At 44.1% G+C, this 16,399-nt stretch overlaps 2 protein-coding genes across 11 annotated transcripts in view; one reads left to right on the top strand and one right to left on the bottom strand.

Moving 5' to 3' along the window:
• The window catches only part of ATP2A2 (ATPase sarcoplasmic/endoplasmic reticulum Ca2+ transporting 2), a 57,526-nt gene extending 49,175 nt beyond the window's left edge, over positions 1-8,351 (top strand). The window contains exons 15-21 of one of the 2 annotated variants that reach the window (XR_011561164.1): positions 1-44; positions 461-663; positions 2,442-2,527; positions 2,810-2,943; positions 3,507-3,624; positions 3,708-5,249; positions 7,548-8,351. The exon at positions 1-44 is cut by the window's left edge and continues 177 nt beyond it. Coding sequence is in view for 1 of the 2 variants with exons in the window: in XM_019977152.2 (XP_019832711.1) it covers positions 1-44; positions 461-663; positions 2,442-2,527; positions 2,810-2,943; positions 3,507-3,624; positions 3,708-3,828; positions 7,548-7,561 (720 nt within the window). In the remaining variant the exon portion in view is untranslated. The remainder of the gene's footprint in view (positions 45-460; positions 664-2,441; positions 2,528-2,809; positions 2,944-3,506; positions 3,625-3,707; positions 5,250-7,547) is intronic. The other variant, XM_019977152.2, reaches the window with a different exon arrangement.
• Positions 1-16,399, bottom strand: part of ANAPC7 (anaphase promoting complex subunit 7) — a 66,117-nt gene that overhangs the window by 14,242 nt on the left and 35,476 nt on the right. For 6 of the 9 annotated variants that reach the window (XR_011561169.1, XR_011561168.1, XR_011561166.1 and 3 more), the window contains one exon: positions 1-16,399. This exon is cut by the window's left edge; it is cut by the window's right edge. The gene's annotated coding sequence lies outside the window, so the exon portion shown is untranslated. The other 3 variants (XR_011561170.1, XR_011561165.1, XR_011561167.1) reach the window with 2 other exon arrangements.

A 16,399-nucleotide genomic window follows, 5' to 3' on the forward strand; every position in this document is an offset into this window, starting at 1 on the left:
TTCATCCGCTACCTCATCTCATCTAATGTCGGGGAGGTTGTCTGGTGAGTCCCCGTGGCAGACTGTGCGTCTCCCTCGGCTGGTGGTTCATGTGGCAGCAGCTTTGCTCTCGGTGCAGTGGGAGGGGTGGGCGGCAGGTGGAGGGTGAGGCCCTAGTGGAGGTAAAGGTGCTCCTCTGGCCCCCAGGAGGGCTGCCTGCGACTACCGCAGTGTGCAGAGGACACACTTGAACAGAGAAAGGGGTTTGAATTAACTGTATAATATGACATCAAATTCTTGGCCTTCTAAAAGTTAATTTGGAATTTGGGTATAATAAACGTTTTATGATTACTCAGGGGAAAAGTTATTTCAAGTAATCGTTGCTGTCCACCAATTTTTATGGGAGAGGAGGGGATGTTGATGTTAAATAGTGGGCAAAAATAATTTGGGGTCTTTCTCTTCTTTCCTTGGGTGGACACAGTATTTTCCTAACAGCAGCCCTTGGATTTCCTGAGGCTTTAATTCCTGTCCAGCTGCTCTGGGTCAATCTGGTGACAGATGGCCTGCCTGCCACTGCCCTGGGGTTCAACCCTCCTGATCTGGACATTATGAACAAACCACCCCGGAACCCAAAGGAACCACTGATCAGTGGGTGGCTCTTTTTCCGTTACCTGGCTATTGGCTGTGAGTATGGTTTTTTATATTATTTTTTAAAAAATACTATTTATTTGGCTGCATTGGGTCTTAGTTTGCGGCATACAGGATCTTTCGTTGCGTCATACAAACTCTTGCGGCATGTGGGATCTAGTTCCTGACGAGGGATCGAATCCCAGCCCCTGCACTGGGAGCATGGAGCCTTAGCCACTATATTACTGACTTTTAAACAAAACGTTTATGAGTCCAAACATTTCATAAATTCATCCCTTAAAAGCACATTTTTTTTTTCTATCCCCATATTAGGGTAGCACAATATGGCAGCTGTCCTCTTTCAGGTTAATGAGCTATGTATCCAGTTTACAGTAAGGTTAGTCCCTCGTTTTAGGGCTTTTGTTCTTCCTTTGGCCTTTGTGAATTAGGTTCTCAGATTTAACCCATGGGCAAAGGAAATAACAGGGGCAACTCAGGCCTTACCTCACCAAGACTCCCTTTCCCTGAGTGAGAGCAGGGTCCTGTGCATTTATCAGCAGTGTTGGCTCTTCTGCATGTGTTGTCACTGTCCACCTCATCCTGACCCAGGATGCTGCTTCTCTCTCTCTCTTTTCGTAGGTTAGGAAAGTGAGGTCCAGAGAGGCTAAATGACGTCCCTAGGATCCCACAGGGCTTCCCTGATGGCTCAGTGGGTAAAGAATCCGCCCACAATACAGGAGACACAGGAGACGCAAGTTTGATTCCCGGGTTGGGAAGATCCCCTGGAGAAGGGCATGGCAACCCAATCCAGGATTCTTGTCTGGAGACTCCCATGGACAAAGGAGCCTGGCATGCTAGAGTCCAAAGGGTCGCAGAGTCAGACACGACTGAGTGACCGCACACCCACAGGGTCCCATAGGAGACTCTTTCAGTAAATTGACGTGACTTAACACTCAGAGCGTAAAACAGGAGGACTCTCAGCCAGCCAGTGCCCCAGCAGCAGTCTCTCCTGTGGCTTCCCAGCAAACGGATCTGTCTTACGTATTTACTTCCGCAAGTGATGCTGTGCTGTAAGCGGCTGTGTCTGAGCCTTGTCGTTGCATTGTTCTCCCTCTTTGTTGGGTAGTTCTGTGTCGGTACACCACCTGCCCACGGTTTTGTTGCGATTGCTGGGCTAGAGGGTATGCACGCTTGGACCTTGAGTGGCTACTACTGCACTGGGACAGTCTATTCGCAAGTCCCCGTGTTCTCTGCTACCCTTTGTTGCTTCTTTGTAATTTGAATTCAAAAGTAATTGGGGGCGGGGATAGTCCCAGAAGTGGCTTTGAGCACTGTCGTGTGCTTAGTGTTCTGCACTAACTGCTCTAGTGGCCTTTCCATGTGGGGGTTCTGCCAGGACTCTGATGGAGCAAAGACACTAGAGTGTCACTGGAAACCTAAGTTTGCCAAGCAGTCATGGAGGGGTGATCTGGTGCTCTAGCACAGTGTGGCATCACATGGACGACAGGTACCCGAGCCTTAACGTACTGGCTGCTGGTTAGAGAGGGCATGACTGGTGTAAAGGTCCTCCCAATTCTAGTAGTTCTAGCAGGTTCTTTCCTCACAGATTCTCAAAGGAGAAGCTGCCTAGTTCTTCTGCACCACAGACATCCCCTCATTGTGGAGACCCTCTAACTGCTTTAGCTGATGCGAGTTAGCAGGTGCTGGTGGTGGCACAGGCTCAGTGACCCCACGTCTCTGATCTCCGTCCCGGGGGTTGGCCCATGAAGCAGTACCTGCAGAGATGCTGCAAGCTGTGAACCCCATGTGTATTAGCGTCGTGATATTTGTTCCAGGTTACGTTGGCGCTGCTACGGTGGGTGCTGCCGCGTGGTGGTTCATTGCTGCCGAGGGTGGTCCAAGAGTGTCCTTCTACCAGCTGGTACGTAGCCATCTTTCTTTCTGTACCTTAAATGCAGATGCATTGTAAGCCTTCACGTACAAGGGTGTCCTTGAGCTTTCTGTGGTTTGGATGTCTGTCAAATACTCTTAAGAACTGAACAATAAGCAGTTGCATCTAAGATTGTTCTGAAAGACCAGGGCTTCTCTGGGAAATGGGGTGAGGTCGTGTGTGGGGCTGTGTTCTGGGCTTAGTGTGGAATGTGTGTGGACCTTGGAAATGTCTTTGGCTGATTGGGAACTTGGTGTCGGGCTTTTGTTGCAGAGTCATTTCCTACAGTGCAAAGAGGACAACCCGGACTTTGAAGGCGTGGATTGTGCGGTCTTTGAATCCCCATATCCAATGACAATGGCGCTCTCTGTTCTAGTAACTATAGAGATGTGCAACGCCCTCAACAGGTCCGTGACTCTTGTTAACGTGCCGGGGGATTGTGTGTGTCATGGTTGATTTAGAGTCATAGGAAAGCTCTGCCCTCCCCAAAAGGAAGAACAAGCAGCACCGGTTTTAAGAGCTTAAGTCATCATCGCCTCCAGGAAGCAGTGGGAGTGCTTAGCCACATGTTCCTTAAGAGACAGCAGAGGCCAAAAATAGGGACTTCAGTGCCCACAGGGAAGGAGCTGTTGCCCTTTAGCATCAAGACAGACGGTATCATCTAATTATGCCAGTGACAAAAATGGAAATTTCAAAATAGCCTAAGTGTCAAGGGCAATTGAGAGCAGCTTTGAACCCACTGAAATAAGATCACTCTGCCGAAGCCTAGATTTAAGTTGAAATCTGTCCTACATCTGAATGTTATTCCTTAACTTTGCCACCGTAGAAACTTAATACAATTAGGTCAGTGGGCAATGCCAAGGCAGCCGTCGACCTTACTGAAGTGTGATTCCGAACAGACTCTGTCAGTGAGGGCACATGCCTTTGCCCTTTGGTGGGCATATTTCACCTGCCTCTCCTTGTTCCACAGCTTGTCTGAAAACCAGTCCTTGCTGAGGATGCCCCCTTGGGAGAACATATGGCTCGTGGGCTCCATCTGCCTGTCGATGTCGCTCCACTTCCTAATCCTTTACGTGGAACCCTTGCCAGTAAGCAGTGTGGGGAGCCCGTTTGGGGCCTGTCTGCCTGTCCAGCAAGTTGGGGAGCTTGATGAGGTTTCTTTGTGTTTCAGCTTATTTTCCAGATCACACCGCTGAATGTGACCCAATGGCTGATGGTGCTGAAAATCTCCTTGCCTGTGATTCTAATGGATGAGACCCTCAAGTTTGTGGCCCGCAACTACCTAGAACCTGGTAAAGAGTGTGTGCAGCCTGCCACCAAACCCTGCTCGTTTTCGGCATGCACCGATGGGATCTCCTGGCCCTTTGTGCTGCTCATAATGCCCCTGGTGATCTGGGTCTATAGCACAGACACTAACTTTAGTGATATGTTCTGGTCTTGACTGACAGTTTTGCATAAAGAAGATGTTTAACTTAATCAATTAATTTTTTATTGTTTAAAGCAACTGTCTATTTCTGCTGAACTTTCACATGAACATATTGGCTGGTGAAGGAAGTTTCATATTCTAGATTTTGTTTTGCTTTTTCTGACTTCAGTGGGGCAAGATTTTCCTTTTTTATACACATAATTAAAGTGTCCATTGACATGTACAGAGAACTAACACTATTTTATGCAAATATTTTTTTGTAGATGAAAAAAAGCATGTACAGTGTTCTGTTTAATACTCATCCTTGTAAAAAAAATAGTTGAGCCAGCAGACATTGTCAGCAAATTAATTGGCAGCAGATTTTAGGAAGTGAATGTGTGTGGTTTTTTTCTAAAACTAAATAGCATGTATTGTGTCTTTTGCATGATCATCTGGATTTAATCTGAGATCACAGTCTAATTTTTATTCATAAGCCAATTTTTCTGCACTGAGCAGAGTACTGCTACCTCAGTCAGTATTTTTTGGTTTGCCACCCCTCCACCCCTCAGCCCTGTGTTCACCTCCACCCCCACCCTGCTCGCTGCTTCTCCTGTAGGGTTTTGATGGTTCTGTTTACATCAGTCTTAACAAGAGGTATGCTTGTTCTCGCTTGTGCAGAAAACATTGTTCCAGATTCAATCGACTGGGTTCATGTCCCCTCACATAGTTTTTAAGGTTATTTATTTAAATGTCTAATGTATTTTATTGCTACAGACATTGTTTTGCCAACATTGCCTATTTCAGTGGCACTTCACAATCTAGTTTAAAAAGAAAAATAAAACATTTTAAATGGACAGAGAAAAATAACCGTCTTGTTTTTAACTATTAAGTGGCTTAGTTCTCTTAGGTTCTTAGCTCAGAATTATTTACTGTGCTCGAGGGGAAGAAGGATCCTGTTCTGCTGCGTAGGTCATTGTAGGAATTTTATTTTTGGTGTATAGGCGCTAATTGTCATTTGTGATACATTTTTATGCAAGTTTCTGCTGGCCTATTTTAGCCTGGTGTAGAGGACATAAGGGGGTGTGTGTGTGTGTGTGTGTGTGTTTTGTAAAATTTGTAAATAGCACATGACCAAATGAACATATTGTATAGAACTATTTTTATTTGAATGTGGCACTAACCACCACCATTGTTACTATGATAAATGTTTGCGCATGTTCGAGATCAGTCTTACCAACAGTGTATAAGTCATTAACAGTCCTAACTGTGGTGTTTTCCTCCAATGCCTTCCAACATCCATCAACTAACGTGAGTATTCCCTGGAATTTGGATGCTTTAGCCTAAAGGTGACTGCCACTAAATGAGCTGGCTGTGTAAGACACTGATGAGTCAGGCACCCTGAGAGGAGCGGGTACACGATACATGGCACCTGTGGGCTGGAGTGGCTGCTCTAGATGCCACCCACTACCTTGGACAGCGGCACAGCCAGGTGTCAGGGAGGACCTGGGGGAAGACAGAGTAGTTCTGCTTTGGTCAGACTGACAGGTACCTTCACAAACGCTGAGATGCAGATCACAGGAAAACTTGTCAGCTTCTTTGATCTTTGTTAGCGGCAAGGACTGGTCCCAGAATCTTGCTACCTGGATCATTAAAAAGCAAAAAGCAAGCGAAAGCAAGTAACTGAACCAGTAAACTCATGCATCATTTTGTTCTCCCCACCCGGTCACACCACACAGCTTGCAGGATATTTTGAACTAGGGCTCCAGCAGTGAGAACAGAGTCCTAACCACTGGGTCACTGGGGAATTCCCTGGTTCATTTTTAAGTAGGCCATCTTTTTCTACCTTCTGGGTCATATCCTTTGTAGCTAAGACTTATCTTTTCTCTCCAGGGTACATTAAAGCAGTTACTAGACCACAGCCGAGCATTAGCCAAAGTGAAGGGCCTAGGCAGTACATATTCATGCTGGTAGCTCCCTCCGTGTGAAGCCCCTCGTGTTCTCGTGGGTACCTGAAGACCCGGATACAGGGCCAGCTGAATAACATGTAAATGCTGCGAGTATGAGGAAGGTTAACAGGTATCAAGCAGAACAGGGTGCTGCCAAAGTTTAAGAGGTTTCCGTGTACGGGGTAGAAAGGGCACATGGAGACGGATTCTTAACGCAGAGTCCTGGTCTGGCTCCCTGAGGCCTCAGAGGAAAGGGAAGCTGGTTTGCTTGGCAGAGACTATAGGAGGTACGTTTTGCCAACTTTAGCATTATGAATTGCAGAAAGAAACAAGTTGAGCAAATCAAATGCAAGGAGTGTGTCTTGGCTGCAAACCAAACCAGGATGTCTGAGCTTGTTGGGTGGGGTGCTATTCAATGGTCAACTTTTCCTGACTCAGTTCCTTGATGATTTATTGGCCTTTACAGAAGTTGTTTAATGGTATGGGTGGCTGTTGCCCTGTGGTTTCTCAGCTTCAGGCCTGTCCAATCCACAGGTGGTTTGGGCACCCACTTCCCTCAACCCAGACAGCTGGGAGTCAGGGAGACCTGGTGCTACAGAGCCCCTTAGCTGCTCTGCTTCAGGCTTTGCCACCAAAAACCATGTCCACACTGGCACCTCCTCAGTAGTTGGTGCTGCTGTGGGCACATCCCTGGCCCCTGAACTTGTGGGGAGCAGGAGGAGTCCAGCCATCCTCACCAGGTACCTGCAAGGAAGGCAGTGTCGGCCTCATCCTCCCTGCCCATGGACTCACAGGCAGCTCTTGCCTGAAACTTGCTCTAGGTTCTTTCCTGTCAGCAAGTGGGCTGAAGGCCCATCCCCTCAGTGTTTTGGTTTTTGCCACCCCATACCCAGACTGACCTCTTTCCTTTGCCCAGGAAATGGCATTCTTACATGTTCCCTAAATGGGGTGCCATGCCAGCAACTCATTCTGCATCTCCATAGAGCAGGTGGCACGCTGGGTAGGAAGAGCTGCACGAGCTCAGACACAAGCAGGGCAACTGCCACCTTCCCTCACAAGTGGCTGCTTCCATTTACCTCAGACTGGGGCCCAGACCCCTGCATGTCCATGTGGTGGGCAGACCTCAGGAATATCTGAGACCACAAGCCTTAGCTCAGTGTCTGCCAGGCCTGCTGTGTTTGCAATGTGCATACAGCACACTGAAAAACCACCACCCGGCAGTTAACAATTGAGGGTAATCTGCAGCCTTTTTTCTTGAAAGGGAACAGTGATAAGCAGTTCCCCTTCAAGGACTGGGTCTGGCTGGGCCTGCAGCCCAGAGGCTGGTCCCGAGGGAAGGAAGGGATAGGAGCTAGAGGCTTGGCGCTGATTACCATACTGCTCACTCTGCTTGGCCTTCCTCACCCCCTGCACTGCTAACCAAGGACTTTCTCAACTTCTGTTAAACCTGAAGCGATTAAGTGTCTGCCTGGTGGGATACTCTGTAGCCAAATGACAGGAGGGGCCTGTGAGTTAATCAGAAATGCTGGTCTGAAATCTTAAAAGATCAAACTGAACATTCCTTTTCATCTGTCACTATTAATCCCAGTCTTAAATTAGTTATTCTAACATTTCCTCCCCATATTTCATAAAGCTGATTTCCTCTCTCTTTCCTTTTCAGCAATACTGGAGTAACCGCTTCCTAAACCATTTTGCAGAAATTTAAGGGTGTTCAGTTGCGTGCATGTGCGTTTTTTAGCAACACATCTACCAGCCCTCTGCATGATTGATGTTGGGGGAAAAAGAAAATTAGAAAAAAGTCCCCAACTTGTTGTGTGTTATGTGGAGGAAACGTGTATTACCAGTGGGGTTTTAGCTTTTGAATCAAAATAATAACAAATGTACAATTTAACTTAATGAATCAGAAAGCCTCTCCAGAGAAGTCTGGTTTCTTTGCTGCAAGAAGAATGAGGTTCTGAAACCTTATCCAAGAACTTAGAAGCCATCAGCCAAGTCTCCGTATTTCTCTGTGCAAAGTATCATAGCTTAAATAAATGTACAATATTCAATTGTAATGCATGCCTTCAGTTGTAAGTAGCCAGATTTCTCTATGGTGTCATTGAAACATGCTACTTTTTAATTGGCCCTGTACAGTTTGCTTATTTATAAATTTATTGAAAACACTGCAGGTGTTGAGTGGTTAAAAATGTAGGCTTCTAGTTCATAACTTCAGTTATTTTCCTGAGTGTGCAAACAGCTATTTTGCACTGTATTAAATGTAATTTATTTAATGAAATCAGAAGCAGTAGACAGATGTTGGTGCAATACAAATATTGTGATGCATTTATATCAATAAAATGCTAAACGTCAGTTTATCACAACGCATGTTTGACTTTAGACTGTAAATAGAGATCAGTTTATTTCTGTGCTGGTAACAAGCATTGCACAGACATGGTTTCAGGTAAATAAATCTATTCTACGATAAGTTCACAGTGTGCTGTTGACTGTTCTCCTGTGGGAGGCGCGGGTGGGTGATGGGCACTAAGGGCCTCCAACCCTGGCACCCTGTGCCCTTGGGTAGATAAAAGGGACAGGAAGTTCCTGTTGACTCTATGCCAGTAGGACAGCAGAGTGGTAGAAGGTCTGCTTGTGTGACATGAGAGCTATAGAATATTCCTGTCCTGGCTCCACTACCTCAAGTATGAGGAGAAGTATATGTGTCGTCAGTGGGGTTTTCAGAGAGAATGATCATGATTTAAAAGCTGTCAGCAGCTTGGGAACTATAATGATGGAGAGATGCTTGTAATACTACTCATATCAAAATTAAAATTTCGTACATACCCACTAGATAGAGAAAAGAACTAAGTAACTCAGCTGTACTCAGTTTTTAAATAACTGAAATCAACTCCACATACATGGGGAAAAAAGATTTTGGGGGGATGGGGGGATATTTGACTTAACATCTATTTTGATGTCCCAGAAGTACTGACTTCCAGAACACACTCACTATCTACTACTGCCCACAGCTTAGTGCTGTCCTGGAGAGTCACTACAGTCAGACAAGAGAAGGGAAAACGCCTGGGGGCAAACAAAAGGGAGCAGTGGTCCTCCGGGATCAATGAGAACCCTCACTTGTAGGAATGTAGGAATGTAGGAATGTACGCAAGTCATGCGTTTTGATGCTAGACTGATTCTAATGAAAATGATTAGCAAATGTAAGAATAGCAAGGAAGCAGTACCAAACCCCAGCAATAAAGCTATAATCATTAAATGCATTGTCTAGCTTAGTACATGAAAGCTGGGCTATCCATTTTGTCAGTGTTTATTCTGGGGGGAAAAAAGACCATGTCTCCCTTAGACTCAATCAAATGGATCAAAAGATTTGAAAAGTTACACTGCTAAAGAAAAATGGCCAAGTCATATAAACAAAAGAACTTACATAAATTCACAATCAGATACCATTTCACACCCATCGACTGACCAAAAAAAAAAATGGGTCTTCTAATACCAAGGACGGGGAGACTGGGGATGTCATCTGGTAAATTTACAGATGCTGTTAACATATAACCTCACAGGTCCTTACCTTAGAGAATTCCTCACAAGTGCTGGAAGAGCCATACTAAGATGTTTCTAAAAGCACTGGAAACAACCTAAATGACCAACAATAGGAAAATAAGGAAGCATGCTTGAGATATGTTGAAATCACTCTGCATCAATGAAACTGAATAAACCCCGGCATCAAGAGCTAATATCAAGTACAGTGTATATTACGATACACAAAACAAAAACCACATCAGCCTTTTTGTTATTGGCCACACTGCCCAGCATGCAGGATCTTAGTTTCCCAACCAGGGATCAAACCTGTGTCCCCTGCATTGGAAGCACAGCCTTAACCACTGAACTACCAGGTAAGTCCATAGCCATATCAGACTCTATGCCAAGCCATGTGCACTAGCTTCCCTGATGATAAAGTCCAGCGCACAGAAAGCTAAACAGCCAGGTGGTGGATTCACTCAGTGCAAGCTTCTCACCTTTGTGGCCTGGAAGTAAACAGGTCAGTTACAAGTTCACAGACAGCCACAGGAACAGGAAGTGAGCAGTCAGTGGTTCCAAGAGGGAGGGAGAGCAGTTTCATTTAAGTAATGCTTGGATGTTACATACATAGGGGTTCATTGTGCCTGTCTGCAAGTCCGAGTTGTTTTTTTAAATATAAAAGTACCAAGGAGGAGGGGAAAAAAACAGGAGAAAACATGGAAATGAAAAGACTCTAAGCATAATACAAAATCCCAGATGAGTGATAAACTGATCACATAAAAATGTAAACTTTGGGGGGTAGAATATACCTCTCTGGAGTTAACTGTTGAATCACTAAGTCATGCCTGACTCTGACCTCCATGGACTTGCAGCCTGCCAGGCTCCTCTGTCCATGGGATTTTCCAGGCAAGCGTACTGGAGTGGGTAGCCATTTCCTTCTCCAGAGGATCTTCCCAACCTAGGGATCAACCCACATCTCCTGCACTGGCAGGAGGATTCTTTCCCACTGAGCCACCAGGGAAGTCTCTCACATATAATTAGCAAAGATCAAACTTTGATGTTCTCTCTTCTGCAGCTGCCATTAGGAAGCAGCTCATGCTGATGGTAAAAATATAAATTGGCCCAACATCCAGAGGGCAGTTTGACAATATCTATGACATTTTTAAGGGCTTCCCAGGTGGTACTAGTGGTAAAGAACCTGCCTGGAACCTGCCTGCCAATGCAGGAGATGTAAGAAATGCAGGTTCGACCCCTGAGTTGGGAAGATCTGAAGGAGGACATGGCAACCCACTCCAGTATTCTTGCCTGGAGAATCCCATGGATAGAACACCTGGTGGGCTGCAGCTCACAGGGTCACAAAGAGTTGGACACAACTGGAGCAACAACACATACATGCTCAATGACATTCTTAAACATCCAGACCCTTTGACCAAGCACTTCACTTTGGTGAAATCCTCCCCTGTGTTCACAGACACAATCCTGCTACACTACTGTTAGCAAAAGATTGGAAATAACCGGCATGCCCATCAATAAACAAGTTAGCTGTTAACCATGGAATATTACACAGCCTTCAGAAAACCCAGGGTTAGATCTATGAGTCAACAAGGAGTGATATCCAATATACATTGTTTGCTCAATGAATATAGGTCCATCCATGCTGTTGCAAATGGAAAAAGTTCATTCTTTTCTTATGGCTGAGTAATTTTCTACTGTTATATTCCATATCTTGATACATTTATCTACTGATGGGTATTTGGGTTGCTTCCATATATAAAAACGTCCCACCCAAGAGCAGCAAAATATACACTCAAGTACATATGGAACATTCTCCAGGATAGAGTAATAAACCAAGGGTTGCTGGTAAATCATGTCCAACTCTGCAACCCCATGGACTGTAGCCCACCAGGCTCTTCTGTCCATGGGATTCTCCAGGCAAGAATACTGGAGTGGGTAGCTGTTCCCTTCTCCAGGGGATCTTCCCAACCCAGGGATCAAACCCAGTCTCCCACATTGCAGGCAGATTCTTTACCATCTGAGCTACCAAGGAACCCCCAAAATTTAAGAAAACAAGTCATAGCAAGTATCTCTTCTGACCCACAATGCTATGAGACCAGAAATCAACTATAAGGGGGAAAAAAACAGCAAAAGGAAAACGTGGAGACTCAATATTCTCAAAATGCTCAAAATCCTTCAAGCTAGGCTTCAACATTAAGTGAACCAAGAACTTTCAGATGTACAAGCTGGATTTAGAAAAGGCAGAGGAACCGGAGATCAAATTGCCAACATTTGTTGGATCATAGAAAAAGCAAGAGAATTCCAGAAAAACATCTGCTTTACTGACTATGCAAAAGCATCTGACTGTGTGGATCACAACAAATTGTGGAAAATCCTTAAAAATATGGGAATACCAGAACAACTTATCTGACTCCTGAGAAACCTGTATGCAAGTCAAGAAGCAACAGAACTGGACATGGAACAATGGACTGGTTCAAGATTGGGAAAGGAGTATGTCACGGCTATATATTGTCACCGGCTTATATGCAGGGTACATCATGCATAATGCCAAGCTAGACGAATCACAAGCTGGAATCAAGATTGCTGGGAGAAATATTCAACAACCTCAGATATGTAGATAGCACCACTCTAATGACAGAAAGCAAAGAGCAACTAAAGAACCTCTTGAGGAAGGTGAAAGAGGAGAGTGAAAAAGCTGGCTTAAAACTCAACATTCAAAAAACTAAGATCATGGATCTGGTCCCATTACTTCATGGCTATCAGATGGGGGAAAAATGGAAACTGGCAGATTTCCTGGGCTCCAGAATCACTGCAGACGGTGACTGCAGACATGAAATTGGAAGAAACGCTAAGACAAACCTAGATCACATATAGCATATTAAAAAGTAGAGACATTCGCTGACAAAGGTCCATCTAGTCAAAGCTATGGTTTTTCCAGTAGTCACATACAGATGTGAGAGTTGGACCATAAAGAAAGCTGATGCCAAAGAACTGATGCTTTTGAACTGTGGTGTTGGAGAAGACTACTTTAGAGTTCCTTGGACTGCAAGGAGATCAAACCAGTCAATCCTAAGGGAAATCAGTCCTGAATATTCATTGAAAGGACTGATCCTGAAGCTCCTTAAGTAGCTGACTCTAGGATTGAGGCAGAAAATGAACAAGTGCCTGGAGAACACTGGAGTGCGAGATAGTAAGGAAGTGCTCAAAAACAATGATCAAAGATGAAGTTATATCAAAGGGACATAGAAGCCAAGTGAAGAAGCTTTGAATGGCCAAAGCCAAAATAATTAGAACAACAAAGTGGTATTGGATTATAACCCAAAGTATGAAATATCCATAAGTTCCTATTGATATAAATAAGTGGGAAAAAAATGGAAATCTCCAATGTACAAGAAGTCCAGGTAGTTTCTATAGAAAACCTGCCATCAAGGAGGTGAAGCATAACTCCCCATCCCTTAAGCATGCGTTTAAATCAAATAGTGACTTCATTCCAGAGTACATACAATGTAGACAGGGGAAAGAGTAACTCAGTAGAGAAAGCTGGCAGACACTACCTCAGCTAAGTGATGTCATCTTGAGAGCATGTATCCTTGATATGAAGAAAATGGCATGTGGTCTTTCTTCCAAAACACATAACCTCAGTCTAGTCAAAGGGAAAACATCTGACAAGTCCCAAAAGACATTCTGTAAAATCCCTGACCAATGCTCCTCAAAACTATTGAGGTCATCAAAAACAAGGAAAGTCTGAGAAACTTTCACAGCCAAGAGAAGCCTACGAACACACGATGACTAAATGCAACGTGGTATCCTGAATGGGATCCTGGGATAGAAACAGGGAAACTAAGGAAATCTGAATAAATACGGACTTTAGTTAATTTATCAGTTCAGTCGCTCAGTCGTGTCCGACTCTTTGCGACCCCACGAATCGCAGCACACCAGGCCTCCCTGTCCATCACCAACTCCCGGAGTTCACCCAGACTCACGTCCATCGAGTCAGTGATGCCATCCAGCCATCTCATCCTCTCTTGTCCCCTTCTTCTCATGCCCCCAACCCCTCCCAGCATCAGGGTCTTTTCCAATGAGTCAACTCTTTGCATGAGGTGGCCAAAGTACTGGAGTTTCAGCTTTAGCATCATTCCTTCCAAAGAAATCCCAGGGCTGATCTTCAGAATGGACTGGTTGGATCTCCCTGCAGTCCAAGGGACTCTCAAGAGTCTTCTCCAACACCACAGTTCAGAAGCATCAATTCTTCGGTGCTCAGCTTTCTTCACAGTCCAACTCTCACATCCATACACGACCACTGGAAAAACCATAGCCTTGACTAGATGGACCTTTGTTGGCAAAGTAATGTCTCTGCTTTTCAATTATGCTATCCAGGTTGGTCGTAACTTTCCTTCCAAGGAGCAAGCATCTTTTAATTTCATGGCTGCAATCACCATCCACAGTGATTTTGGAACCCAAAAAAACAAAGTCTGACACTGTTTCCACTGTTTCCCCATCGATTTTGCCATGAAGTGATGGGACCAGATACCATGATCTTCGTTTTCTGAATGCTGAGCTTTAAGCCAACTTTTTCACTCTCCTCTTTCACCTTCATCAAGAGGCTTTTTAGTTCCTCTTCACTTTCTGCCATAAGGGTGGTGTCATCTGCATATCTGAGATTATTGATATTTCTCCCTGCAATCTTGATTCCAGCTTGTGCTTCTTCCAGCCCAGCGTTTCTCATGATGTACTCTGCACAGAAGTTAAATAAGCAGGGTGACAATATACAGCCTTGACGTACTCCTTTTCCTATTTGGAACCAGTCTGTTGTTCCATGTCCAGTTCTAACTGTTGCTTCCTGACCTGCATACAGGTTTCTCAAGAGGCAGGTCAGGTGGTCTGGTATCCCCATCTCTTGAAGAGTTTTCCACAGTTTATTGTGATCCACACAGTCAAAGGCTTTGGCATAGTCAATAAAGCAGAAATAGATGTTTTTCTGGAACTCTCTTGCTTTTTCTATGATCCAGCGAATGTTGGCAATTTGATCTCTGGTTCCTCTGCCTTTTCTAAAACCAGCTTGAACATCTGGAAGTTCACGGTTCACGTATTGCTGAAGCCTGGCTTGGAGAATTTTGAGCCTTACTTTACCAGCGTGTGAGATGAGTTAATGTATGCATTATGATAAATGTACCATATTGTTGTAAAATGTTAATGGGCAACTAGGTCTGGGGTTATGAGAACACTGTAGCATCTGCTTAATTTTTCATAAATCTAAAAGCATTCTTAAAGTTTATTTTAAAAATGCTGGGATAAATATTTATTTGGGTATAATTTTAATAACTTTATTTTTCTTCCAATTCTATTCAGATGCAATTTACATACATATATTAAGGTGTATAATAATTTGACTTATTTACCTCATGAAATGATTACCACAATAAGCTTAGTGAATATCATTTCATTTAGATCAAACATTAAAGAAATAGAAAAAAATTTTTTCCTTGTGGTAAGAACTGAGGATTTACTCTCTTAACTTACATATATCGTACAGCAGTGTTTTCACATTGTACATTACATCCCTGGGACTTACTAATTAGATAAATAGAAGTTTGTACCTTTTGACCACCTTCAACCAGTCCCTAAGATCACGGCATCCAATCCCACCACTTCATGGCAAACAGAAGGGGAAAAAATGGAAGCAGTGACAGTTTTTATTCTCTTGGGCTCCAAAATCACTGCAGACAGTGACTGCAGCCATGAAATTAAGAGGCTTGTTCCTTGGAAGGAAAGCTATGACAAACCTAGACAATGTATTAAAAAGCAGAGACATCACTTTGCTGACAAAGGTCCATGTAGTCAAAGGTATGGTTTTTCCAGTAGTCACGTACAGCTGTGAGAGCTGGACCATAAAGAAGGCTAAGCGTCAAAGAATTGATGCTTTCTGATTGTGGTGCTGGAGAAGACTCTTGAGAGTCCCTTGGACAGCAAGGAGATGAAACCAGTCAATACAAAAGGAGATCGACCCTGAATATTCACTGGAAGGACTGATGCTGAAGTTCCAACTCTGGCCACCTGATGCGAAGAGTTGACTCATTGGAAAAGACCCTGATGCTGGGAAAGATTGACGGGAAAAGGAGAAGGGGGCAGATGATGAGATGGTTAGACAGCATCACCAATTCAACGGGCATGAATTTGAGCCAACTCCAGGAGATAGTGAAGGACAGTGGAGCCCTGGCGTGCTACAGTCCACAGGATAACAAAGCAGTGGACACAACTGAGTGACTAAACAGTCCAATCACACCAGTCCTCATCCCTCAACTCAGGTAACCACAAATCCAATCTTTTTCTCTATGAATTTGTTTTTTAAGCACAATTGACCCAAAACACTTTATTAGTTCTTGGTACACAACATAGTGATTCAGTACTTCTATGTATTTCAAAAGGATCACCACGGTAAGTCTCGTCACCATCTGTCACTGTACAAAGAGATTATTAGTACTGCCCATATTCCTCACACTGTATACTCCATACCTGTGACTCAATATTTTGTAACTGTAAGTTCATACCTCTTAACCTCCCTCACCTAGTTCTCTCCTCACAACACATCCGTACCCTCTTGTAACCACGTGTGTCTCTGACTCTGTTCTTGTTACGTTTCGTTTGTTTTTCAGATTTCGCATATAAATGAAACTATACTGTATTTGTCTTTCTCTGCCTTACTTCACTTAGCATAATTAGCTGCTAGATCCATCCATGTTGTTGCAAATGGCAAGATTTCACTCTTTTTGATGGTTGAATAACACACACACACAGAAACATAATATACACACAGCACATCTTTATCCATTCATCCACTGTAAAGCTGGTTTCGTGATTTTGTGTGTGGCCTGTAACAGTGGAGTCTCTTATTTCCCACAGCCCTCTGACTCTCCCAAAAGGAAGTCCCACTGATCTTCGAAGCCAGATGTTTGGGAGATTCACTTTCCTACTGTGGGATCTGAG

The sequence above is a fragment of the Bos indicus genome, chromosome 17, assembly GCF_029378745.1.
Source record: "Bos indicus isolate NIAB-ARS_2022 breed Sahiwal x Tharparkar chromosome 17, NIAB-ARS_B.indTharparkar_mat_pri_1.0, whole genome shotgun sequence".
Lineage (NCBI taxonomy): Eukaryota > Metazoa > Chordata > Mammalia > Artiodactyla > Bovidae > Bos > Bos indicus.